The following is a 26895-nucleotide window of genomic DNA, read 5'->3' on the forward strand; positions in this document are numbered from 1 at the left end:
CTGAGATGATCTTCCTGATATCCTCAGGTGCTGGGGCTACTCTCTCTTCTTCCTCAAACTGCCTAGTAGTATCCTATGTCCATCTCCATCCCCATCACCATCACCCAGCAAAGCAGATATTCTGTGAAAGTAGGAACTGTTTCACTTTTGTGAAAGATACACATGCATATACACACACATATATACTGCTAGCACATAGCATGGGGCAAGGACTTAACACCTACTGAATTATACTGAAGACTCCAACATGATCTAAGGGCAGTGGAATATGTGTGTGTTTGTGTGTATGAGGGAAAGGGATCTTCACCTTAGCCACTACTCTACCCTCCAAACCAGATCATCAGAGATCATGTGCTGAAGAATCTAAGCCACTGGATTTTGCCCTCCCTGGCCCCACCTTCCTCCTGGCTGCTTTCTTCCCCATTATTGAGTACACACTTCCCCTACTTTCTATCTCTTACTCTGAAAACTATAATTAAATCAACACTACCGCTGTCTCTGCAAAGAGTAAATCAACTGGTCCTGGCCACCCCACCTCTTCATGTGTTGTCTTCCCCAACAGGATGTAAGCTCCTCTAGGCCAGGTACTATCTTACTACTGTATTTGTACCCCGACACTGAGCACAGTGCTTAGCATAGAGTAAATGTTTTTAAAATGGTTTTCATTCATTTATCCAACCATTCCTTCATTCAATGAAGAAGACATAAAATAAGACCTCATTCAAAAGATGTTTCTTTACTAAAAGGAACATCTTATACTTCTTTACTGATTTGGTAATAATTTCACAACCTAAATCCAAAGAGTTGCTTTTCTCACATTTTAAAGGAACTAGTTCAAAAACTTTTCATGATTGAACACTTACATTCCCCTTTTAAGAGTTATATATCAAATAAGCTACAATGAACAAAATACTTCTCTCATTGCTGATAAAACAAAGACCAGTTAATTTGGCTTAATAAACATACATACCGTACTGCTTGTGAATCTATTCATGTAGACTGTGATGACACCACATTTGCTCCCAGTAAACAGTTGGCAACTGTCTGGTACCCAAGCACAACTGGTTACCTTAAAAAGTAATAAAATAAAAATATTATCATTTTAAAAACATAATTTCCTATAATTCAGTTATTTTTTCTCACAACTGTGTTTTTTACCCATGTATGCTTTAAATACTTGAAATTAGTAAAGTGATGTTAATTTTGATACATACATATACTTATATGATAACAAAAGGCAAACCATTTTAGTTGTAAAACAAGCTTGGTGCCAGAGGACTGTAGAGTTCACTTCTGATGAGACCTTTTCTAGTCCATCTCTCCATTTTTTCCTTCCTCTTCCTAATGCATCTCCTTGGAGATTACTTCCCATTTACCCTGTATATATCTTGTATGAAAGTAGCTGTTGAGATGTTACCTCCCTCATTAGAACATGAGCTCCTTGAGGGTGGAGATTGTATTCTTGCCTTTCTTTGTACCTCCAGTATTAACACAGTGTCTGGCACCTAGTAAGTACATAAAAAGTGCTTATTGCCTGACATTACCCTACATTTTTGTATACATGCACTAATTTTTTTAAACAAAATAGGATGACCTTGTGGGCATGTGGTTAGTTGACCCCGGGAATCTAAATGAATTTTATCTTGGATTAAATGTATCTAAATACTTAACAATACTTCCACAAAATTGTAATGGTGGAAAAATGTGTTAAAAATGTATTCTTTTTGACAAACAGTACCTCAATTTACTACAAATAATAATTCCAAAGAATTAATAAGTGGTACCATAGGAGAAAGAAAGTTATTAAGAATTGTTTTAGGGGAGAAGTGCCAAAATTCCTTCTGTCTTAAACATGGAAATGAAAAAAAAAGTTGTTTTGAAGTCCCTAAGTCCATGAAGAGCCAATAGTGACACCAGCAGTAGTAGGCACATAACTATCTTACAGGGCCATAAATATATGAAATAAGCTGACATGTTATCATAAGGAAATTTATCACTAGAGGAAAACAAAATCATGTAAATTCCAGAGGAAAAAAAGGTATTTATTATTAATTGTACTCTCGTTTGAAGGGGAGAACACAGGGAATTAAATATGTCTTTCTACATAACCAAAATGACAGACATAAAGACAGTAAACTCAGAGGGAATTTCAGATGACTTATTTAAGATTTTTTAAAAAAGATTTTTTTAAAGACTTCATTTGCTTTCAAAGTACTAAAATGAATAGGAACACATGTAATACTCATGAAGAGATAGAAAGTACTGTATTTTGCATATCTTAGAACTTGGAAAAATGGGATTAGAAGTGACCATAGAAAGTATCATTGAAGGGGAAGCTAGGTGGCTCAGTGAACAGCACTGGCCCTGGAGTCAGGAGGACCCGAGTTCAAGTCTGGCCTTAGACACCTGACACTTACTAGTTGTGTGACCCTGGGCAAGTAACTTAACCCCGATTGTCTCGCCCCACCTCCCAAAAAAAAGTATCACTGAAAAAATTCAGATTTGTGGTTTACTTAGAAGTGGACATTAATGCATAAATTGATGTAGGTCATCTGAGAAAAACAAAGAATTAAATATTGAATTATAGTTATTGACAAATAACATTTGTCACCATGACAACCATTCATTGAGAAGAGACTAATTATTTGGTTAAGAACCTGTGGTACTACTGACATGGAATAAAAGTATAACAATTATGATGATAATTCATGAAAAGTTGGTAGAAAACAGATTTAAAGGATATAATGGGAATGGAAACAGAGGAAATGATATCACCAATGTAAGGAAAGTGCACCATCAGTTTTTGGAACTCAAGTGAAATAAAGTTAATAATTACTGCTCCCAATGAGTTATTTTAAAAGCATTACATGAAAAAAATTAAAATATATTTCATTAAACAGTTTTTACTTGGTGCTGTTGAGAGCTCTGTATGAAGTTCACTGGAGGCTCACTTTGTTTGCTCTTCAGTCTTAAAATGTTATCTGCATAACCCCAGCTCAAAATGGCAGACCACTGAATGTCAGTACTGTTCATGCTTCTCACACCTTAAGCAGAGACAACACACATAAACTGTCACTGTTTATTTGATTTAGAAGCCGTAAGAATTGGCACATACAAAGACTGAAGATTAAATACCTTAGCACAATAATGACATGCTTAAGATAACGAATTGAAGCAGATGAAAGTATTTATGTTGGGTCACTGTACTTATTAAATACTACTCCTGTAGTATTTAGACAGGACTTGGTTCAGAACTACAACGTTTTGTTTTCTTATAAGCAACAGTGATAAGATTTTTAACACAAATTTTTACACAAGCAACAGTAATATGATTTTCACTCTATCAGTCTTTGGACATTCAGCTGCATTTGTCTTTAATATGAACCAAATAATGTATTTAAATAACCTTCTAAGCATGCCTTACTGATTAACAAGTATGGCTAAAGACAAATATAGCAAAGACAAAATTAATGCAGTAAGAATGAAGCAATTTCTACCTTGGGAAGGTATAACTTAATACTCTCAACTACAAAGATCTATTTATCTTTTACCACAGAAATCTACAATAAAGATACTTAATTCATAAGTGCTAACTTAAAAAAAAAAACTTGAGCATGTGTCTTTAGGGATGAAGATTTAGTAATCTTTTTCCTTTTCCTTTCTGGTGCAAATTTCATCATAGTTTATAACTTACGATAAATGTAGTTAATGCAACACATTATACACAGAGCTAATCCTAAAACCTCTTTGAATGGTGAATCTGGAAAGAATTTAATAGCACATTAAATAAATATACATAATATATTGTTGAGCGTAATTCCAAATACTGATTGTTAATGAAATTACAAAGCATGAGACCTGACAAATATATACAATAAATATTCTCATCTTTCAACTGCAGTAAATAAAAAGTATATTATTTTCTAAAGCAGGTCAACTTCCTTTTCATAAAAATTATATTACTGTATGATTAACCCCCTGTAATTAATGGCCAAATACTTTAGCACTGATTCAATTTAGGAGCAGGACTTACACTATTTATTTAAGAATTTACACTGTATGACTAAATGAAACAGCAACATAAACAGGAAAAGTTACTGCTCATGAAAGAAATTAAACAAAGACTGAAATTACCACTTATACTGTCTTTCCTTAAATTACTGAAGATATTCCTACTGGATTCATCATTACATGAGACTGCTGATGAAATCATAGAAGCCTAAGGCTAGCAGTGACATCTTAAGATCACTAGTCCATGTTTTTACCTTCAGGCAGAATTGTATATACAACTCATTATGTACAGATGGGTGCCTATATTATTCCTACAGATTACTAGAGAAGGACAGGTCTCACCACCCCTTGATAACTCATTTTAGTTTTTCAAAGTCTCCCAGTGGGTAAGGAATAGTTTTGCACAAGAGAAAATGTGTAAGGGCAGGTAGGTGACACAGTAGATAGAGCTCCAGCCTTGGAGTCAGGAAGACCTGAGTTCAAATGTGACCTCAGACATTTTACACTGACTAGCTGTGTGAGCCTGGGCAAGTGACTTAATTCTGATTGCCTCACCAAAAAGCAAAAATCAAACAAACAAAAAAAAAAGAGAGAGAAAGAGAGAGAGAGAGAAAATGTGTAGGGGAAAATATTTCATTTAATAAATACATTTAGTTTACCAACATCAAGTTAGTATCTAGAAAGCGTGAAGAATGCTTCTACCACTTTCGGTGAATTACAAGCACAGGGATTCACAAACCATGTTTTTTTAGAAGGGCAAAACTGTTTTTAGGGTGAGGGATCTGAATATAAAGTGAAAAAAACTTTTTTTTTTTAATTACCCAGCACCTATTTTTTCATCAATGACTCTCTCCTCTTTGACATTATCTCAAGGTATTAAATCTGCTGCGTGTGCTATTACAGGGGTAAGGAAGGTCAAGATTAAAAAATAAAAACTGTTTCCATTAAAATAATAACATCTTCATTCTGGTAACTATAATTATTCCTTTCTTTCTTCTGTAAATTTCTCATTTTAAAAATGATAGTTGACACTTTCTTCTATTCAACATTAAATAATTGTAAAGTTGAACAGTTTACCAAAGACTTAGATAAATAGACTAAAAATATATTTATGCTATAAGAGTTTTGATCACTTGAAGAATTATGTGAAGAACAACTTTCCAGGTTTTGTTTTTACCTTGCTCTTTGCTGTATATCATCAGAAGGCAGAATTTTTGGGACAAACCACAGATAGCTTTGGTGGGCAGAGCCTGAAGGGAACCAAATCTCTCTCCATGTGGCTGGCTGAAGCAGACAACAGGTACAGGAGCACTTGGGGAACCTACATATTCACCCCATTTTAAGCCTTTTATCCATGATAAAGGACTCTAGAAACCAGGAAAAGGAGAAATGTAAGAATGTAAAAAAACACTACATCATTTACCCTCAGATTGAAAACTGAACTGTGATACAACACAATTAGATTGTAAGATCCTTGACAGAAGGGACTCTTACATTTCTTTGCATTGTATCTAGTATGTAATACATAGTAAAACAATTATAATTGTTGATTTGCATTTTCTATTGGTTTGGGGCTAGCTAATGTGAAGAACTTTAGGCCTTATTGATCATCATGGGTAATATAAAGACAAAATAAACCTGTAATAACTCTATTGGGGGATAGGCAAATGAAATGATTATGTGGTAAAATCACATACAATGAACTAATGTGCCAATCTACAGTACAGAAAAATGGATCTAATAAATTGATAGTTGTGCAATACTGACATTACGTACAGTGGAAGTCAGAAAAAGTGTTCAATGTGGGCTGAAGTTGTCAGTAAAGGCTTCATGGAGAACATGAAATTTAAACAGGACATTGAAGGATAGGTATGATTAAGATCTGGATAGGTTAAGCGGACAGCGGAGGACTTTCTAGGCAAAAGGAATAGCATTAACTAAGGTAGAGAAACACACCTGAACAGAGACAACTGAACAGAGAGAAGAAAAAGTTCCTTAATCCCCCAGAGAATGTAGATGTTGCTAGGAATCAAGATTGGTGGCTCTTCCCAGTGTCTACCCTTTTGTTTTCTTTATCTCCCACAATTCTTTGCAAAGCCTAATATTTTGTCTGATGCAAATCTGTAGTCTAAAATAGCACAACTATTTAAATGTTAGTTGTTCAATACTAACTCATCACATGCAAAATGGAATAGGCATTTACACATTTAAAAAAACCCATACTGGATAGATAACTTCTTTGACAGGTTCTCGGGTTTCCCTGAAAGCAAGCTGTACAAACAACCCTACAGCAGCAGGAAGTTCTCCTTCGATGCTAAGTTTGGATCCGGGCCTGCTTGCATGTGCTGTGTGGAACAGTTGTCGAGGGGTCTGACCATAGGTTTTAATCATGGTTTCTAGTGCTCTTCTCTGAACTGGATCCTCAACTGCTGACACATCCATTCCAAAATATGTCTGAGGGGTAAAAGAAAAGACAAGCAGTACATAAAACAAAACCAAACAGAAAAACATTCACATTAAATTTCCAATGTCGTTTCATTCTTTTAAGTGATGGTTTAATTTTGAACTACTCATGGTCCAAAATTAAAGTGTTTTTAATCCTTTCATCAATCACCACTTACCTCAAAAAAATCAGAAATGATAACCCTGGCTGAGAAATGTTATGTGTGATGTTGGTATTGTAATATTTTTAAAAATGTAATTAGAGATTTGAGTAAAAGGATGCCTTTCCATGTAAAGCTCAGAAAACATCTCATTTTGTTTAATTGTATTGTTCAGACAGATAAGGGGTATAGTGAAGTCAAATGAAGTACAGGTAGACAACCAATGGAGATGTGAACTGGCATTCACTGGAAGATTTTTAATGAAAAAAGTCAGTTCTTTAATATAAAGTGCTATTAAATTTTATTTATTGGTATTATAACCTATTATATTCAATTTATATGTATGTGTTTTAAAGATAAATCAGGACAGGATAAATACTGAGTACAGGTCAAATTCACTTTGAGTATATTCCTCTAGCAGTACAGTCTAACTCCCTTAGCATTTAATAAATATATAATTCATTTACATAAGTAAAGTCTCATATACAATTTTCTTTGGTTTCTAAACAAAATTTTAAAGTAGTTTCAAAAATTAAACGACCTTCAAACATCCACTTTGGAATTAATAGTCATAAAACTTTATATATAAATCCTACCTTTTTTGTGTTTATTTGGCTTACCATGTTCTGAAATTCAAGTAAGGTCTGAGCAAAATTCAGTTTGTTGTGATGTTCCACATTAAGCATTTGATAAATGAGAGTAGTATGATAGATACCACTGAACAGGTAAATTCTATTAGGAAAGCATTTCATATTGGCTCTTTCAGATAACTGATTTTTGGTGAATACCTGAAGCAACTGTATATTTTGTATTGGTTGGATGTTAGTCTACAGTCAGGGAAAATGCCCTTTGAAATTGGAATCAGTTGTATGTTATATTTCAAAATAACATGAATGTTTCATGTGAAGTGCTACATGAATAACTTCAAAGTTCATAGAGAAGAACTGAATGCAGAGATTATGCTTTAAGAAAGTTTCTGACTTCTGTTTCTGGAAGGTAATGTGAGAATTCTTATATGTGTCATCAAAAAAATTCCATCTTAGAGCCAATTTTCCCTGTGGGATTCAATCACTAAAATAATAATGCATTAAAAAAAAACAATCCAAACCTTATTCTCTATGTAAATGTTGGCTTTTTAATACTAAAGAAGTTCAATATTATAAATGTCTTAATTTTTACTCACATTTTAGCCAAGTTTGCTATAAAAATCACGTTAAACTTGTTTCTATTACTTTGGGGAAGGTATGTGTACAGAATGATCTATCTATAATATAAATATTATCTATTATCTATACAATAAAGAAAATGAGTGATACTTATTTTACTAGTCTTTGCTTCTGACGTTAAAACCTGAAGAAATCCTTGGTCAAAATCTAAGTGAACCACAATATCTTTCTTAATTTCTCTCTTTTGGGGATAACTTAAATATTTCAAAGGAACATACTTGACAACTAAAATTAAAAAAAGAGTTAGCTTCTGTGCAACAGAAACAGAAGACACTTACAGCCGGATGGAATACATTGATGGCTTGAACAGAAGACTTGCCCTTTTGCTTATACCCAAATACTAAATCAATCCACTGACAAATGTTCTGAGACACATGGTCAGACTCCAGAGCCTGTCGATGTATGAGGATAAAAAGACGAGGATCATTACGAGCCCATGGGGGAAGGTTGACATGATTAACTCGTTCACCATTCTGGCGGACACCAAAATCAAAACCTAAAAAAAGAAAAGTAAGTTATTTTACACTAATGACATTCATTTATAGGAAGACATATACTATCCAATCCATATCCTCGATGTCAAGAATCTGAAAATCTACTGTATTTCTTCTATTACCTGAAAAAGGCTAAAACAAAGAAGTTATTGGTGAGTAAGAAATATTAAGCACCACCACTGGTCACCGAACTACCTTACACAATGCTATGTGAACAAATGGCATCATAATGTGTTTGGATATCTTGTAGCCTTATCCTTCTACTACTCTGCAATCAAAGAGAACAAAAGTAAAGAGCTGTTACAACAAGGTCACCAGTCAGATTTCCAAATGCAGGAAATAATGAGATAGATGTTCAGTTGTGAAATATACATTGAATCCTGTTTGAGCTCTGATGTATTTCTGAGTTTATTAATGCTATTATCATTTAAAACTTTCTAAAGTTACTCTTTTGATACTGGATAGATTGTTAAGAATCATGGTTTCAGAGAAACATTAAAAGTCTTTCTGAATTTTCTGGTAAAATTTCTGAATTTTCAGGTAAAAGAATATTGCTCAAGTTGCCAACTATCTTCCAGCTTTGCCCCTTTTTCCAGCCCTCTTCAGTGCTCCTGCTACCTTCTCAGGGACCAGGCCAGGCCACCAGCTTCAGGATTCCATTCTTGCCCTTAGCAGCTTCTTTAGCTTGCCTGACTCATATTATCACCTCCTATCTCCATCCTAGTCTCCTTGGGGCACATGTGTGCTTCCTGTTCCTGAGTGCTGTGAGGTGGTCTCTCAGGATGCGATATCACCACTTGCCATAAAGATGGACCTTAAAGGAGAACCTTCAACACTCTAATCACATGCCTTCCTCAATGGATCTCTCTTCAGTCAATCATGCTCTGCCTGAGGTCATTCCTCAATGGAATGATTTATTCCCTTATCCTCGCCTCATTCCAGTGTTTCTGAATCCTGGACTGGCTGTGTATAAACCTTGTTCCTTACCCTAATTGCTCAGTCTCTTACTCTCATCCCCCTCAAGCCTACCCTATGATGTCTAACTCATTCCACTGTGCTCTCTGAAATGCCTTCTCAAGAATTAATAAACTTCCTTTCATCTTAAACTTTTTCCTTCCTCACTTCTTCCACCTTCTGGCCTTTCCTAAGAATTGGCCCTTGGCCACCCTTTCCTGTACTACTTGCACTTTTCATTTATACCTCCTTCCACTCCTCAAATCAATAGTCACGGTAGAGGAGTCAATATTCCTTGTTCCTCCTACAGCCACTTCCATACCCTCCCATTATTACCATTGCTTAGTAACCTCTCTTCCTCTGAGGATCATTTAATAAAAATTCATCACCAATCCAGATCCTGGTAACTATCAGCTATGAAGTCCCAAACATTCTCTCTCCTTTCTCAATGAGTTAATTGCCTAGCTCACAAATTTCCTTTCCATCACAACTCTGTTCCTCATACTAGAGGACTCTAATATATCTATCAATATTCCCTTAGATACCCTAGCTTCTCAGTTCTTCATTTTAGATGATCCACGCTTCCACTTGACCTCCACTATCCATGGAGATGGTTATATCCTTGATCTTGTCATTACCCATAAGTGCTCCACTGCCATGTTCATGAATTTAAAACTCCTTTATCTGATCATAAAATTTTATCATTCCATACCCCTAGATCTATTATTTATCTTTGTCATGACTCCCATCCCTTCCATTACTTAGGTCTTTTGCAGGCCAATAACTCTTATTATAATGGTTACACTCTATTCTCCTCTCTATCCCAACCCCTTGGTGAACCAGTGTAACTCTATACTATCCTCTACTTTTAAATCCTTTTCCCATTTGTCATCTAGCCAATCACAATTTGCCAACACCTAACCTGGGAATACTCTCATAAAAATATCAATTTAAAATTATTTGATACCTTACCTTCTCGGTTAACCAAGAACTCAGGTAGATAGAAAAACTCTGGGATTAGTTCTTTTACATCAGTCATGGATTCAAAAGATGAGAGACGCCAAGTTGTATTTGTAGAATGAAAGGTCCTGTCTGGTATATCAAAACTTTGGTCTACAAAGTAAATTAAAGTAATTTAGTTACAATTACAAAGTATTGTTTCCACTGGTAGGCCATTTTTAATGAATATTGTTTTATTACTTCAAATGATTAAAGAAAAATACATTCCTCTAGCTCAGTCAGCAGTTTAAAAAAAAAGGGTGATTAATTTCTCAGCATCAAATATATCATATCTTTGGAAATGTTTTAAGATAAATGGCACTTTGGGAGCCCTATGTTAATTAGTTTTTAACCTCTATCATGCTGTTTTTATAATGAAAAATAAAATGAAAATCAAAAACTGTAATTAGGTGAAATCCTGATTTTTTTATTTCCATTTTGAAACAATGGACACTATCCACTGTTGGATGTATTCGTTTTGAAAATTCAAACTTTTAGGCTTTACAGAATAAAATTGCTCACAATTTAAAACCCCAAATTCTATATAGTCACATATTTGTTTCATCCTGGTTGTTGATGATAGCCAAGAATTTTAGTTTCTTCTAAGACAACTTTTACTCAGGAAAAAAAAAATCTATCAAAATTTTAGTTACTATAATAATCATGGGCAGCATCTCAAAGAAGCAATGATGTTAGCTCTGACAAAAAAATTCCACAATCTATTAGATTCCTAAATATACTAATTTGGCTTGCTAAGTTTCAATTTATTAATTTTTTATAATGAAACTGACTTCTTGAACACAGTTTATTTAAAGTGCATCCTATTAAATGCTAGCAGCCTGGTGGCCCAGTAGATAGAACGCTGGGCCTGAAGTCAAGATAAGACCCATCTTCCTGAGTTCAAATCTGGCCTCTGACACTTATTAGCTGTGAGACCTTGGGCAAGTCACTTAACCCTGCTTGCCTTAGTTTGCTCTTGTGTAAAATGAGTTGGAGAAGGAAATGGCACACCACTGCAGTATCCCTGCCAAGAAAACCCCATATGAGGTCATGAAGAGTCAGACACTGCTGAAAATGAATGAATAACTATTAAATGAAATAAACTAAATAGAAGGGAGTTTAATTTTCTATTACCTAGCAGAATTTTAAAAATCTATTTTGGCTACCTTTTAACAATCTCCCTTGTTGACTTATTTAATAAGGATCTGTAACTCAGATGAAGCTGATAAGAAAAAAGGTTTAATACTTCCATCTTTTCCCTCAGCTATTAGGTAAAAGCCTTTTAAACAAATACATTTGAATGTGGGACATAAAAGCTATCATAATATATTGCAAGGGCTATTTGTTCCATGGAAGAGGTATTCAACTTATAAATAGTTCTAAATACTAAAACTAGAATCAGTGACAGGAAGTTAAAGGGAGATTTTTTTTTTTTAACAAGGACAAATTTTCTAATAAGATCTGTCCAAATTACTGAATGGGCTGCCTGTCTGTAGGGTAATAATAATGTCTTATAGGACGGTGTGATTTAGAATTGGAAGGGACCTCAGAAATCATCTAACCTAACCATATCTTTTTCTACAGATAAAGTTACTAAGGCTTGGAGGGTTAAAGTGACCTGCTCAAAGTTATACCATACTACTAAGTAGTACAGCCTCAAAATGATGAGTCCTTTGACTTCATATCCATTCTTTCCACTATATTATATGTATATGAGAAGTCAGAAAACCACAACCTGTCAGTGATGTTGTCAATTATATTATTGCCCTGGGTGAGACGTTGCATGACCTCTGAGGTCTCTTTCTTGCATGACCTCTGAGGTCTCTTTCAACTGCAAGATTCTATGATTTTTCTGTCATTTTGGTGGATAAAAATTAATGATATAATTTTTTGTCAAACCAACCGGTTTACACAAATGCCTAGAAACTATTTTAAATTTGTGTTTCATTTTAACCTTGTTCTTGGGGGTTGTTGATGTGCAAAACCACTTTTGGTTTTACAATACTGGCCTTCCTCACCCTCAAACTCATTTTGGATGGGTTTCAAGATGAACGCATGTTCTGAATTCTGCTTTATACTTAACAGTGTTATAAATGTTGTTCCAGAAGAACTGTCGCAGAATTATAATTCTAAGAAAGTATATTTAATTTTATTAAACAACCCCTCCCCCCCCGGAGTCTACACCACTTCTAAGCCAGCTTCTAGATGCAGGCCTAAAGAGCCAACAGAAACATCCTACTCCAAAATTCCTTATTATGGTGTAAAGGTAAGCTTGAATTCTCAAAGGCCATGCTAATACAGTGAAAGTTCTGGTACTTTTTAGAAACTTTTGCAACATGGTGGAACCTGCCAAAACTTGCACTCTTTCAGTAAAGCAAGAGTGGTTGAGAGGTGATCCCAGATTTACAAAGGATTTGTTATCAGAGGGCAGGTTCTAGAAAGTTCTACCATGTTATAAAGGTTAGTTGGTTGACTACTGGGTGATGAGTTCTTTAGTTATGGCAACTTATAAAATAAAAGAAAATATTAAGACTGGCTTCTGTTCTGTATAGATTCTACTTCCTTGGAGTATTAGCAGAGAGGTGGAAAAGGGGGCAGAGTGTACTCAGAATCAGTTTTTAGACTATGTATAAACATTAATTTAACTGTTGGTACTCTAAATTTAAGATTTTTGTTTAATATCCAACAACTTAATATATAACTGGAGAAAATGAACCAGATTAATATGGATATTTTCACTACAAATGAAAACATGATATAAGGAATTTTCAGCTAAATGAAATAATTACATTTTTCTTGGAGAAAGAAATAAAAGAGATGGTTTTACCAAGAGTACAAGTTCAAAAAAGAAGTATCATTTAGATTTCTTTAGCAATATTCCTGATAAAATATAAGGAAAAAGACCAGTCTGAAGATAACTTGCTTATGCACCAACATTTGTTACAGCGAATGAAGAGGTAGAGAAATTCTACAAAGAACTGAAAAATTCCAACCAAGTCAACATATACATGGACAGTTAGTGACTTCAGAGTGAAGTAAGGTAAAGGGGAAAATAATAAAAGATGGGTTGGAAAATTTGATTAAGAAATGAAAAAAGCCAAAGGCTTGGTTCAAAGAAGATTCATAACTGTGTTCACTTAATACTTTCTTCAAGAAGAGTGTGAGACATGGTAGGCACTGAACAAAATTACAAAAATTATATTTCCTTTGAATAGGCAGAAGTGACAATGCTGTGAAAGTCACTTTGGAACCAGTTGTTTCAGAACATTCAGATGATCAGCTCATTAGAGCAAATATTAATATCAATGCAAGATGAGATAAAAGGATAAAAATGATAAAGGATAAAGATGGCACTGTATAATATCATAATAGCTTCAATCCAAATCATTCAGGCAAGCTATTAACTAAACAAGGAAAAAAAAAAGGGAAATGGATTAAGGAAAAACCATTGACTTTATGATCATTTCCTTCAGAAGTTTAACTGATAGAAAGTAAAAAAAAAGAAATAGCCTTATCCAAAAAAAAATGTTCTTCTAATTTGGAATTATATTCAAAAAGTCACTAAGCTGTGCATACTCTCTGACTCAGTGACTTCACTATTACAATTTCAAAGAAACTGAAGACAGAGGAAAAAGACCCATAAGCACAAAAGTATTGACAGCAGAACTTTTGAATTATAGGAAAACTCTAGAAACAAAATGGGGTGCCCATCTATTGAAGAACAGGTAAACGAGAGATAGAGGTGTATTACTATACCATAAAAATGCTGACTATGAAGGATTCAAAGAAACTTGAGAACTGCATGAAATGAAATGATACAGAGTAAAATAACAAAAACCAGGAGAACAATGTACAGGTGACCATAATAACATAAAGGAAAACAACTCTGAAAAAAATTCAGAACTGAAGAATACAGTGACCAATCAAGACTTTCGAAGACTGATACTTAAGTAAGCCTATTACATCTTGGAAGACAGATGATGCAGTAGAGGTTCAGAATGAGACATATTTTCAGACATGGCCAAAGTATTGATTTATCTTGCTGAAATAATTATTAGTCATAAGGCAGGAGACTTTTATTGAAGAGAAAGAGTTAGTGAGTAGTCACAGAGATGCAAAAAAAAAAAAAAAGATCATAAATAAGATGTAAACAAAAAACACCCTAAAACAAACAAAGAAATTCAATAAGGGACAGAAACAAACAGGACGATTTTGTTACTACTTTGTTAAATATACATGTTAAAAATATCTGCACAACAGTTCACTGTCACATTCAATTCCCTTTTCTTCTTCTTTATAAACTGAAATGTTTATGTTTGTTGATGACTGTCAAGTTAAAACTTTAAAAAAATACATGTTCTCTTTGACAAGCAGAAAGATACTGAGGCAACATCAGTTTAGAATATAAACTAATTTGCAAAACATTATGAATAAAGAGGGTAGAAGATTAAGAATATCATTGTCTTGTAAAACACTGGGCTGGGGCAGCTAGGTGGCGCAGTGGATAGAGATCCTGGTGCCTTGGGTCAGGAGGGCCTGAGCTCAAATCTGGCCCTCAGACACTTGACACTTACTAGCTGTGTGACCCTAGGCACGTCACTTAACCCCAACTGCCTCACCAACAAAAAAACAATAATAATAATAATAAAAATAAAACACTGGGCTATGGAAAAGGTAAAAGTTTACTAAAAGCTTTCAGATCATGCCAAGTACATTTATAGAAACTGGTAGAAAAAAAAGGATGAAAAATTTATGCCAGTGTTTCTGTAGTAACCTGTTATCATTAGTGCCAATGTGCGATCTACATCTGAACTTAACTCCATATCCAATGTAAAATATGAGGCAGTAAAAATGCCATTTAAAAAATGAAGCTAGGAGATCAGCTAGAACAGACTAAGCATACATGGAAGAAGCTCATGTTTGAGAAGATGTAGTTTTGAAGTCACATTTTTCAAGACATTTGAATGAGGAGAAAATATCCCCTAAAAGGGGGGGAAATCACGCACTGTATTAAAACCAATACAAAGAGATCTAAAAGACAACAGTAACTACTGACTTTCTTTTCCTATCTCTATCAAATCTTTATATAAGTGATTCACATATATATTAAGGGTATTTGATGAAAAAATGAAAAAAGAATAAGCTTTCCCAAGTGATTTTCCATAGCAGACCATTTATTCTTTGTTATACAACTAATTCAAAGTTGTAGAGAACACAAAATTCCACTTATTGCATCTTAATTATAAGAAAGCATTTGAGTAGGTATGGCAAAATATAGCCTTATATTTATATAAATTTATAGCCTACTTAATTCATAGCCTACAAAATTTATAGCCAATTTCCTCCTTCAGCAAAGTGTCTCACATGCATGAGTTGAGATTACACCTTGTAGGTTTTAAGATCATTCCTTGACAAATAAAACTACAGATAACTTTTTTCAATGATTTTTAATATCAATCAAGGCATAAAAAATAAGGAGATATGTTCAAAGGTATACACTGCTGCCAAAGGAACAGTAGATTTGGAGGCAGATGACCTGGGTTTGAATCCCAGGGGGTCACTCACACCTGTTTGACACTGGGAAACTCATTCAACTTCTCTGGCCATGAGTTTTCTTCTCTATAAAATGAAAGAATTGGATTAAATAACCTCTAAGGTTCCCTCGAGTTCTCAATCTATAATCATATGCCCAGTCAGTCAACAATAACATAGCAATCCTGAAAATCAAAGAAGAGATTAACAAAATTGAAAGCAAGGAAAAAACCCCCATTGAATTAATAAATAAAACTATAAGTTTTTTTTTGGGGGGGGGGAGAAAACAACCATTAGCTAATTTGATTTTTAAAAAAAATCTTTCTTGCTGCTTACATTTTTCTTTGACTGGAAATTACCAGTGCCAAATTACCAATGCCAAAAATGAAAAAGGTAAATTCACAAGCAATGAAGAAATAAGAGAAATAATGAGGAGCTATTTTGTCCAATTATATGCCAACAAAACTGACAAACTAAATGAAATTGATTAATATATACACAAATATAAAATGCCCAGATTAAAAGAACTAGAAGTAGAGGATTAAAGACCAAAATTCCTAATCAATGTTGATGTTAAAATTCCTAAACAAAATAATTACCAATGAGACTATTACATATTACAAAGATTATATACTATGACCAAGCTTTATTTATACTAGGAATACTGGGCTAGTTCAGCATCAGGGAAATCATAAACATAATTAGTCATATTAATAGCTACAATAACAAAATTATTTTATTATATCAATAGATATGGAAAAAACTTTTGACAACATACAATACCAATTCCTGTTAATATAGGAATCAATGGAGCCTTCCTTAATGTGATAAATAGTATTCCTTTAAAACCAAGAGCTAGCATTACCTGTAATGAGGATAAACTAGACGTCTTTCCATTAATATCAGGGGTAAAGTAAGGGTGTCCATTATCACCTTTACTATTCACTATAGTGTTGGAAATGCTAGCTATAGTAGTAAGACAAGAATAAGAAATTGAGGGAATAATCATAAGCAAAGAGGAACAAAATCTTTTTTTTGCATATGATGTGATGGTTTAGTTAAGAAAACTCTAGAAAGTTAACTAAAAAACTAACCAAAACAATAAAAAACATCAGCAAACTTGCAGGCTATAAAATAAAATGACATAAATTTTCAGTATTTTGGTATATTACCAACAAAACTTACAGACTGGAAAGCAGTCTGGTTGAAACTAGATATATATCGACATCTTACACCACTGATTATACCATCCAGGAAATTGTAAATTCAGAAAAGTAAATGGGATGGCATAGTGAGAGCTTTTGAATAAAGTGTACCTATTATCTGTTAATCATGGGTTTAGCTTACTCAAAAAGAGCCAAGAGAGGTAAAAGGTGCTAGGCACCATTGTATTTTAAAAAGGTACACTTGCATGAGGGAATAAAGGAAACCAAAGAGAAGCACTGTAATAATTTTAAGAAGAGTGTTAGGAATATTCAAGTTCAGAATGAATTGAAACTAAGTGAGGAGAGCTAAGGATAACAAAAAAGCTTATTTTTTGTCCTTCATTCTTCTTTTTGTTATTTTGAAGAAGAGGTTCAAAAAAGTAGTAAACCACTCACTGGGATAAAGGCAATGACGGCAATGGATGACAGAGAGCAGGCAGAATTGCTCAATTTTGAATTTTCTTCTGTTTTCTCTAGCATACAGAATAAGCTTTCCACTGGAAACAGCACAACAAAAATGACTAACAAGCAGTTCATATCTGAGATAGGGAGATAGTAAGACATATCAAGTTGTTGCCCTCAATAAGGTTGTTACCTGTCCAGATGAACTACATACATCTATGCATGTTGAAATCTGGCAGATGTGACTGTTGATATATTGTCAGTAGTATCTGAAAGACTGTGAAGAATGGGAAAGGTACCACAGGACTGAAGAGAAACAAACATCCCAATGTTCAAAAAAGTTAAAGATAGAATCTGAAAACTAAACTAAATTAACTAAACTAAACTAAATTGGTAGATCAGGGGAATGTTATATGTATAGTTTACCTTTATTTTAGCAAGCATCTGATAATGATGCTCATGCTAGTCTTATGGAAAATATGAAGATGTGGATAAAATAGTACAGTTAGATGGATTTTAAACTGAGTTAATGATCAGGCCCAAAGAATGGTCATTCCTTGATGGTGTCATATTGGCAGGTCTTCAGTACAGTGCTCTTGGACTCTGGGGTTGGTCTTGTGCTGTATGACATTTTTATCAGTGGCTTTGTTAAATGTATAGATATAGATATTTGCTTTTCAAATTTGCAGATGACACAGAATTGGATGGGATAGCTAGTATCCTAGATGACAGCCAGGATTAAAAAATATTTTTGACACGCTATAATACTGGAGAAAATCTATTAAGATAATCAGACATATATAAAAGAGCAATGGGTTGTCTTGGGAGGTGGCATCTTAAAGTAGATGAAGGGCTATCATGTAGAATAGTGATTAGATTTGTTCTATATGCTACCTTGAGGGCAGAACCAGGAGCAAAGGGCTGAAAATATAAAAAGATAAATTTAGGCTTCATGTCAGGAAAAAGCCTAATGATTAAATCTGTCCAAAAGTATGAGGGCCACCCTGGTGGATTCCCCTTCACTAGAGATCTTCAAAGAAAGGTGGAATGACCACTTGTTAAGCACATTACATTGTAAACAGTTCCTGGGTATGGGTTCAAATAGATGATTGGCTGAAGTGCCTTCCAAATTTAAATTGGGTGACCTGGGTATGTTATAGAAACGATTCTTAGAAATAGGGAGGACTAGACTAAGAGTTTTTAACCCTTTTTTGTGTCATGGACCCCTCTTTGGCACTCTGTTGAAGCCTATAGATTCTTTTGCAGAATAATGTTTTTAAATATAAAATGAAATACATAAAAGAATTAAGAAGAAAACTAATTACATTGAAACACAATTATCAAAATATTTTAAAAAACCCAACAAATTCCTAGATCCCAGGTTTAGAATTCCTAAACTAGGTAAGTCAACAAGGAAGCAAATCAGTAAACTTAAGTTTACACAAAAATAAGTGCTAAGCACTGGGGATACAAAGAAAGGTAAAATAAGACAAAATGAAACAAACAAACAAACAAAAAATACCCCAAACCAAAAAGAAACAAAGAATTTCTTTTCTCGAGAAACTTAGTCTAATGGGGGAGACAACATGTAGACAACTAAATAATTTATATACAGGGTAAACTGGAGCTAATCATTAGAGGGAAAGCTCTAACTTAAGATGGATCCAGAAAGGTTTCTTTTAGAAGGAAATATTTTAGCTATGTCTTGAGGAAAACTAGGTAAGGTAGGAGATGAAGATGAGGTGGGAGGGAATTTCAGACTTGGGAGACAGCCAGTGAAAGTGGAAGGAGTCATGAGATGGGAGTGTTGTGTATAAGCAATAACAAGGAGACCAGTGTCACTGGATTGCAGAGTACATGGCAGGGAGTGAGCTATAGGAAGACTGGAAAGGTAGAAAGGGGCCAGGTTATGTCAAGTCAAACAGGATTTTTATATTTGATCTTGGAGGTAATAGGGAGCCACTGGAATTTATTGAATGGGGATAACATGGTGAGACCAGCATTTTAGGTATAGCAATTTGACCACTGAGTGGTAGTTGGACTGAATTGAGGAGAGACTTGAGACATGGAAACTAACCAGTGAAGGGGTTAAGGTAGGAGGCAATGAGGGTACATAACAGGATGGTGGCAGTGTCAAAAGAGAGAAGTAGGCATATATGAGAGATGCTACAAAGGTAGAATTGGCAGGACTTGGCAACTGATTGGATAGGAATAATGAGTAAAGAATTGAAGAAGACACCTAGGTTAGAAACCTGTATAATTGGAAGGATGGTGGTACCCTAAGCAGTTAATAGGAATCCTAGGGGCAAACAAAATGAGTTGTTTTTGACATGCTGAGTTTAAGATGCCTACAGCACAACCAGTGTGAGATGCCCAAGACATAGCTGGAGATATAAAGGTAGGTCAGTGGAGAATTTGGGGTTTGAGAAACAGATCTGAGAATCATTAGCATAGAGGTGATAATTCAATACATAGGAACTGATGAAATTACTAAGTAAAATAGTAGAGAGGAAGAGGAGAAAAGGGGCTAGGAAAAAGCTTTGGAGTTAATCACGGTTAGTAGGTATGACCTGGATAAAGATGATAAAGTAGTCAGACAGGTAAGATAAAAACCAGGAGAGAACATTGTCATGAAAATCTAGAGAGAAGAGCTTATCAAGGAGAAAGAGGGTGATTGACAGTGTTTATGGATGCACAGAGGTAAAGAAGGACGATGATTAAGAAAAGGTCATTAGACTTAGAAGTTAAGTGATCACTGGTAACTTTGGAGAGAGCAATTTCAGTTGAATGGTGAGAAGGAGGCTGGACTGCAGAGAAGAAGAGAGTGAGAGGAAAGTAAATATAGGCCCTTATTGAATATGTCCATTTCAAGGAGTTTAATCACAAGAGGAAGGAAAGATTTAGTATGAGAGCTAGATCAATGGATTAAGCAAAAGGTTTTAAGGATGGGGGGAGACATAGGCACGTTTGTCAGCAGTAGGGAGGCAACAAGTAGACAGGGAGAGACTGAAAATTAGTGACAGTAAGGATGACAGATATGGCAATAGGCTGGAGAAGTCAGGATAGAATGGGATCACTTATTAATGTAGAGGCGGTTTGTCTTGGCAAAAAGGGCCACTTCTTCATGTGAAATAGGGACAGTGGAAGAAAACATGTGAGTGATATAAGATGAAGAGGGAAAATGAGAGTTCTCAGCAAATAGCATTATTTTTTTTTTTAGTGAATTATAAGACAAGGTTCTCGGATGAGCGCTGGGGGAGAGGTTTGAGGAAGGATAACAAGGTTTGAAAAACCCATTGTACTGAGTGGATAGTGAGTGAATTAGGGAAGTGTCAAAGGATTGCTTTGTTGCAGCAAGGGTCCAATTGAGATTACATAACATAAAACTGTAGTGAAGCTGGTCAGCCCAGTTTTGTGATTTTCTCCAGTTTCATTCAGCAGCAAATGAGTAGGAACAAAGGCAGGAGGACTCCAAGTCTGACACTTGGCAAGGCAAGATCAGCAAACTTCTAAGAGGGCAAAGGACCCAAGAGAAGAGGCCAGTGTAGAGGTTCTCCACGGGTTAAAGAAGGAAATGGGAGGAGAATGTAGCCAATATTGGGGTGATGGCCTGAGAAGGATGGAGGGATTGAAGGACATAGTGAGAAGAAGAAAAAGCTTAGGGGTTGCAAAACATAGGGAGAGGCGGAATGACAATATCCAATTATGATCAGATATGGGAATTTCAAAGTTCATAAGCATGAAGTACAACACTTGTAAGTAATGGCAATATCAAGGGTATGACCATCTTTGTCCATAGCTGAGGCAAAGTGGTAGAGTATGTCATGGGAAATGAGTAACTGAAGAACTGGGAAGTTAAACTGTTTGAGGAGAAATCAATATGTATGCTGAGAGTATCAATATGTATGTCCAAGTATGAGGGCAGGAGTTGGGGAGAAAGAAAGATTATGAGCCAGGCACTAACCTTACTGGGGAAACAAGGAGAGTGACCTGGAAGTTGAACAACCAGTACATAGCTATATTTACAGATGGCTGCTGAGGTCCCTTCCAAAGCTGAAATTCTCTGCTTTTGAGATGGACGATTCAAGCTCTACATTGTGACTTATGGAATGTTAAAAGATCTAGAGAAGGCATCCAGTGCACTGCGGTGATACTCTCTGGATTCATGATAACATGTAGACAAAAATCACACAATATGTGAAAGAGGCTATATGTGACAATCTACAGAAATGGAGGGAACTCTTATAGTAATAAGACAGATTTTCTGGAAGAATAAAGAAATTAGATTTCTTCACTCTAGAAACATGAAGGCTAACAGAGAGTATTATCAAATATTATAAAATCACAAAATAACATTTAACACTACTAAAGGCACACCATAATTCTGAAGGAGGTCAGTAAACATATTAATATCTTTTGTGTTAATGGTATTGCTACAACCTAAACACTTTTTAAAAACAGTAACCAAAAAAATTACCTTGATAGGCTAAAAACATTTTTGTAAAAGGAGGCATTCTAACCAAGAAGTGAAGCACCGTTCCACTGTTTGAATAATGTGACCCATAGTGGTAAGGTTGGACAGGAGGCATGGGGTCATCTTCTCGAGCCCCTTTGCGATATTCCTCTTCCAGATACTAAGATCAAAAGAAAAGAAGTCAGAAGGTGTGGCATGAATGCTGCCTCTGGGCAAAAAAGTAGGAAGGGTGTGTGTGTGTGTGTGTGTGTGTGTGTGTGTGTGTGTGTGTATATGCACATGCACTGTGACCCTTTAGAGCTCTTCTTAGCTCACCCTCCCCAGATGCCCACTGATTACCCCAGGAGGTCTTGGGTTCCCATTTCCAAGTAACTTCCATGTTCTGCCTTTCTCTGGCTCTTCTTCTCTCAAAACTTAACTGTTCTGCATTCTTTCTGCTCTTCCCTGCTTTCCTTTATAGAGGGAAGAAACTGAACTTCCACCTCACTCCACTCTCCATATGTAGCTCTGCCTCATTTTAACTCCATAGAGTAAGATGTCCCTGTGTTGGGACCCCCAAGTATCCCATCTCTACACTTTACAGTTTCCTTTTGTGCTGTCTTTCCCCACTAGATTTTAAGTGCTTTGAGAACAGGAACTGTATTTTCTTTCTTTCTTTTTAAACTTAATTTTATTCCCAGGGCTTAACACAGTGCCTGAGACATGGTAGGTGCTTAATAAATGGTTACTGAATTGAAGTAGTACTAGAAAGCAATCTAATTAATTTATCCCTTCTAGGGGACTAATTATTTGTAACGTAATGTGTTAACCCTCACAGAGACATCACATCATTAGTGTAATGTATCATGTGATTAAAGGGATATTTTCAGAAATACATACACATATACACACACACACACATTTAAGTAAATGCACATAATATATACACACATAAATACTTTCCCTAGTTTTCTTATGTATCTGCAACATATTACAGTCACATTGTGATTTGAAGAATGGATAGTAATTTGTTCTTACTGTTTTCTCCTCCTGTAGGTATGGCATTTTTCTTAGTATTTAATTCCTTTCACTTGTCTCACATCCTGTGGATAGTTCTAGCCTATCTCTAATAATAAAACCAAGCAGATTGACTGTAAACTGAAAAGAGGCTGCCTCTCCCATGGCTCTGCTTGACCCTGGAAGATGCAAACAGTGGCCACATGAGAACAGAGTATTACTGCCTTAGCCATTCATATACAGATGCAACAATGAGATGCAATAGTTGGCCTAAGATTTTTTTTTAGAATTCCTAGTAAAATCATTCCTCTGAGACCATAATACCCTAATTTTAAAATTTCATTATGGCAAATCTCCATACAATGTGTCATAATAGGCTATGACTAAACATACAAAGTGTGTGTCCAGAAATATGGAGGATGATGTTTCAGGTTACCATAATGCATGCATACTCACGCACACACATACACACACACATATATATAATCATATATAAAAATATCTATCTATATTAAACACATAAATACATATATAGTACACATATACAATATGTGTGTATATATATTATTACATTAAATAATTTTGAGGACCATAAATAACAAGGCAGTTCATTATCTGTTTCTCCCTAATTTCCTTGGTGAATTTCAGAGATTAGAGTGACTCATACATAGGTTAGGTCTAACAATTATGCCACAACATTCAGCTGATGTTACAATAAATTTATCTCCTTCACTGTGTATTTTTTGATAAGTGAAATATTTCAATTCAACATAGAACATTTACAGAAGCCTGATGAAATTAGAAGATAAACACCTGCACATAAAATTAATTTAAATGCTTAAGTCTGTAACACATTATATTTCTCAAATTAGAGAAGAAAGACATTTATAAATTGTAATGTAATTTCACACCAAAGGCTCACCTTGTAGGTGTCCACGTAACGATCTTCTTTTTCTTTATACTGTACAGCTATAGGTTTGGACAAATTTCTATAATGAGAAGAATGGAGAAAATAATTTGAATACTTTTAAATTATCCATTAACTTCCCACAGTACCCTGGCCATAGTTAATTCTCAAGAAATACTCTGGAAGAAAGAAAAGTTTGTCTTGTCTATTATTTAGACATAGTATCAAAGGCTCTTAGCGGTAGAACTAATTTATGCAATATATCAATTTATTTTCTCCAAATAAAATTATTTTAGAAAATATGGAGCACTGACAACTCTAGTCAGTAATCCCTAATGCTTTCTTTTGATAAAGCTGCTTTCTGACTTTTGTAGAATGCCCCCTGGCAGTGAAGACTTTCATGATTACTTCAGTCTACACTTTCAAATTTATTTTGCTTCTACTGTTTATTCCAATCAATTAGCACTTAATTATATGTGGATTTATTTTCTGGTTATATTCAGTATAATTTAGTACTTTTAAAAAATCAGTATATGGGGGCCATCTCTAGTTGTCCTGATCTGTATCTTGACACTGGGCCCAGATGGCTCTGGAGGAGAAAGTAAAGCTGGTGACTTTGCACAGCCCTCCTTCACATAAATCCAATTCACTTGCAACTCATGGCATCACCTTTCTGATACCATGGTCCTCGAGAACAAAGGACAAACCTATGAGTAAGACAAGCTGCCCCATTGGGGACTCAACTTGCCACTTCCAGTTGGGCACCACAGCTCCTTCTTTCTCCCTCTCTTCTCTTTTCCTCCTTCCTCTCCCTCTGACCACCTAGGGTATAATACCCTTACTTGATGGTACTCTGCCCAAAAGAATGTAAATGTTGATCTCTGAAACCTCACAAGGTATCTGGGGGCTTATGAGCTAGATTTCTTTCATAAGAACCTTGCCTTAAACGCCTCTGGCTCTCACCGACAGGCCAACAACAGGTCCCAGTCCCAGCCCCAGCCCCACCTGGTCACTGTTTGGGCCCTGAAGGCTCAGAGTAAATGTAAATAGCAACTGTTTCTTTTTTGGCCAGAAACCTTGAGGGTCTTTCCCTCCCAGACTGGGGTTTTTTGTTTTTTTTTTTTGACTAGGTAAAAGAGGCCATTCTTTGCCTCAGTCAAACTGAAAGACCTCAGCTTAAAAAGGCCAAGATCTCCCACTGCATCCAGGGCCATCTCCAGTTGTCCTGATCTATATCTTGCCACTGGGCCCAGCTGGCTCCGGAGGAGAAAGTGAGGCTGGTGACTTTGCATAGCGCCCCCCTCACTTAAATCCAATTCACTTGAAAGTCAGGGCATCACCTTCCTGATGCCATGGTCCTCTTTGAGAATGAAGTTACAAACAACAACAACAGCAGCAGCCTAACTAGACTGATTATCAGTTCCATGTAGTTTGGGGCCATGTCTTGACCTGTTCTGTATTCTAGATACATATCTAGATACTAGATAGATATTCTAGGAAATAATTGTTTGTTTGTATCTATATTGTGATAATGCTTCGATAACATTTTAATACGTGCATGAAGAAGAGAAGGAAACTAAAGTCTATGATTGAGAAATGTGGGTATTACTTGGGAGGAAGAAGTGGAAGAAAAGAAAACGAATGAAGGGAATGATTTTTAAAATTTTTACCATAAACCTATTTCTAATCTTTCTTAATAATCTACTTTAATAAAATACTCTAATAGAGTACTTTACCTCATCAAAGAACATAAACTCTTTCACTTTTACAAATAGTTTAAACACCTGGACAAAATACATATATGGTTCAAATCTATATGATTAAAACTATAAAAAATTAAAATAATCACATATTTAGAGCTTAAAGGGACCTCAGAGAACACTGTTAGTCCAAACCCCTCATCTTAGAGACAAGGACACTGTGGCACAAAGATTTTATGTGACTTTTTTAAGTGACAAAGAGTTTTAAGTGACCTAGAGGCAGTTCAGGGTAGTGGATGGTGCTGGACTTGGTAATACAGTTCTACTTCTGATACTTAGCAGTTGTGTAACCCTGTGCAAGTTGTTTTACTTGAACCTCACTTATACAACGAAAGGTTTGGCTTCTATGACCTAGGAGACAATGTCACATAGGTAGCAAGATACGGGGCTGGGGTTCCAACTTAGGTCCTTTGATTTCAAATTCAGTGTTCTCCCTCTGTTAGAGCTGAGCAGATGGAGTGAACAGGGACGGGGCAAGTAATGGCACAGGGCCAAAGATAAAAGTCTAAGTGTGCTTGATGGCTTAAAGAAAACTGTGGTGACTACTTTTCCATTCTCTTGGCTACCCAAAGGGTAGCTATGGATATATTCTGAGGAATGACTACTAGCTATCTGAGTTAGACTAGAACAGGGAGAATAAAAACAAGCAGATACTTGTCAAATAAGGGACAGAAGAACCAAGGCACTCTACTGAGGAGATAAAACTCATATGCAAGTAAATATAAAATTTATTTTATATTTATAAAATAAATACGAAGTAAAAGTAATGTATAAATAAAATATTTCATTTTTACATAAGCATAAAATATACACAAAATATAATATATACACTTTTATATGTGTATATATATTCACATATACTTGTACATAAAAATATATATATACAAAGAGTAATTTCAATAGAAAGTGGGCCAATAATAGAATGATGGCAGCATGGATGGGGCAGAGAGAATCTGTAAAGGTTTTGTATAGGAAGTGATAAAATAACCTGTACTATAGAAGGTAAAATACCTACAGTCAATTTTTTTAAAAATGGTACTAAAACTCTCTTTACTCCCTTTTACCTAAATACAGCTACTCACCTGTATACAGAAGGTTCATTTAGGTCAAGTGTTTCACTAATATAGTCAGAAAGTATGAATGGAAAAACTGGATACTGCATAAGGTCATTGAAGGATCGACCAGCATGTTTGTTTAGGTGGGTCAAATATTCAAAGTTAGTAATTTGTCCTGTGTACCATAGGTTTGTCAAAGCCGAGATATTCCCATATTCCAAAAGATTAGGGAGGTTGTTTGTAAGTATATTGTGGTATACATCATCGCGAATCTATA

The 26895-nt window shown here is 35.2% G+C and overlaps 1 protein-coding gene across 1 annotated transcript in view; it reads right to left on the bottom strand.

The window, feature by feature from the left end:
• LOC114049582 (lysosomal-trafficking regulator-like) overlaps positions 1-26895 on the bottom strand; it is a 247671-nt gene that overhangs the window by 19329 nt on the left and 201447 nt on the right. The window contains 9 exon segments of the mRNA XM_027870836.1: positions 971-1069; positions 2908-3044; positions 5189-5378; positions 6235-6465; positions 8119-8336; positions 10261-10401; positions 21904-22060; positions 23819-23885; positions 26646-26890. Coding sequence (XP_027726637.1) covers positions 971-1069; positions 2908-3044; positions 5189-5378; positions 6235-6465; positions 8119-8336; positions 10261-10401; positions 21904-22060; positions 23819-23885; positions 26646-26890 — 1485 coding nt within the window.

The sequence above is a fragment of the Vombatus ursinus genome, unplaced genomic scaffold (assembly GCF_900497805.2).
Source record: "Vombatus ursinus unplaced genomic scaffold, bare-nosed wombat genome assembly UNPS02014798.1, whole genome shotgun sequence".
NCBI lineage: Eukaryota > Metazoa > Chordata > Mammalia > Diprotodontia > Vombatidae > Vombatus > Vombatus ursinus.